Source organism: Penaeus monodon, chromosome 29, assembly GCF_015228065.2.
Source record: "Penaeus monodon isolate SGIC_2016 chromosome 29, NSTDA_Pmon_1, whole genome shotgun sequence".
Lineage (NCBI taxonomy): Eukaryota > Metazoa > Arthropoda > Malacostraca > Decapoda > Penaeidae > Penaeus > Penaeus monodon.
Window position 1 is genome coordinate 11,119,875 of NC_051414.1, and position 942 is coordinate 11,120,816.

General features: G+C 39.8%; 1 protein-coding gene across 1 annotated transcript in view; it reads left to right on the plus strand.

The window, feature by feature from the left end:
* The window catches only part of LOC119591955 (ficolin-2-like), a gene marked incomplete at its 5' end in the record, with an annotated part of 4,798 nt that overhangs the window by 1,652 nt on the left and 2,204 nt on the right, over positions 1-942 (plus strand). Inside the window, 1 exon segment of the mRNA XM_037940708.1 lies at positions 102-942. Within this exon segment, the coding sequence (XP_037796636.1) occupies positions 102-331 (230 nt within the window).

Here is a 942-nt window from a genome sequence, read left to right on the forward strand (position 1 = left end):
AATATTCAGATATATGTATATAAGGGCTAAGACCAACAAAGATGAATCTCAGATACTCTACAAATTCCATTCGAAAGCTATAGCTCTCTCCTTCCTTCCAGGTGGCCACTGTGCTAAAAAGAACAGCGGTGGCTGGTGGTACCGAGGCCACCGGGGCTGCTACCAGGCCCACCCTACAGGCAGGTATCAGCACAGCCCAGGCAACCCCCCACCCCCCACGGCCAATTCCCGCAACTTCGACATGGGTCCTGTGCTTGTGTGGCAAAACTGGCGCGGCGAGAGCTACTACCCCAAGTCTCTCTTCCTTATGTTCCGACCGGCTATTAACTAAATGACGAAGGGGATCCCCCTCCATTTTTTTTTTGTTTTTGTTTTGGTCTCGCTTCACTATGGGTACCAATATGCTGGTGGTCGGATTTATTATTCTTTCCAGGTTGGAAAAAAGGGGGTGAAAGAATTTAGAGAGGAAAAGCAACGATGTTTTGTCTAAATCCATGCTGAAGGTAAGATAGGTGGAGCAGCATAATACTTCCAAGTGAAAATGGTTTGCCAAAATAAGTATAAGAACTTTTTTTCTTTCTCTTTAACCTGTTTTATGATCAAAGTAAAAACCTAACAACCATTGTCTTTTTCCTTCTGTAGTCTAGTAGAAAAATGTATTCTGGGATCAATGTCTTAATGGAATGGTTGTATTTCTATAGTAATTTATTCTGGGTGTTGCAAAGTAAACCTTTCAAATCACCCAAAAATTATAAGGACACAGCAAAGGAAATCTAAATGATGTTAAATAAAAAAGAGACAGACAAGTGAATTAATACAATGATTCTGACAAAGTAAATATAAGTTATTATATGGTAGAGGTTTCCAGTATTTTTCTTAATGCATCAGAGGAGGATATTTTTATGCATTTTACAGTCCAAAAAAATGGCATTTTACTGTAGG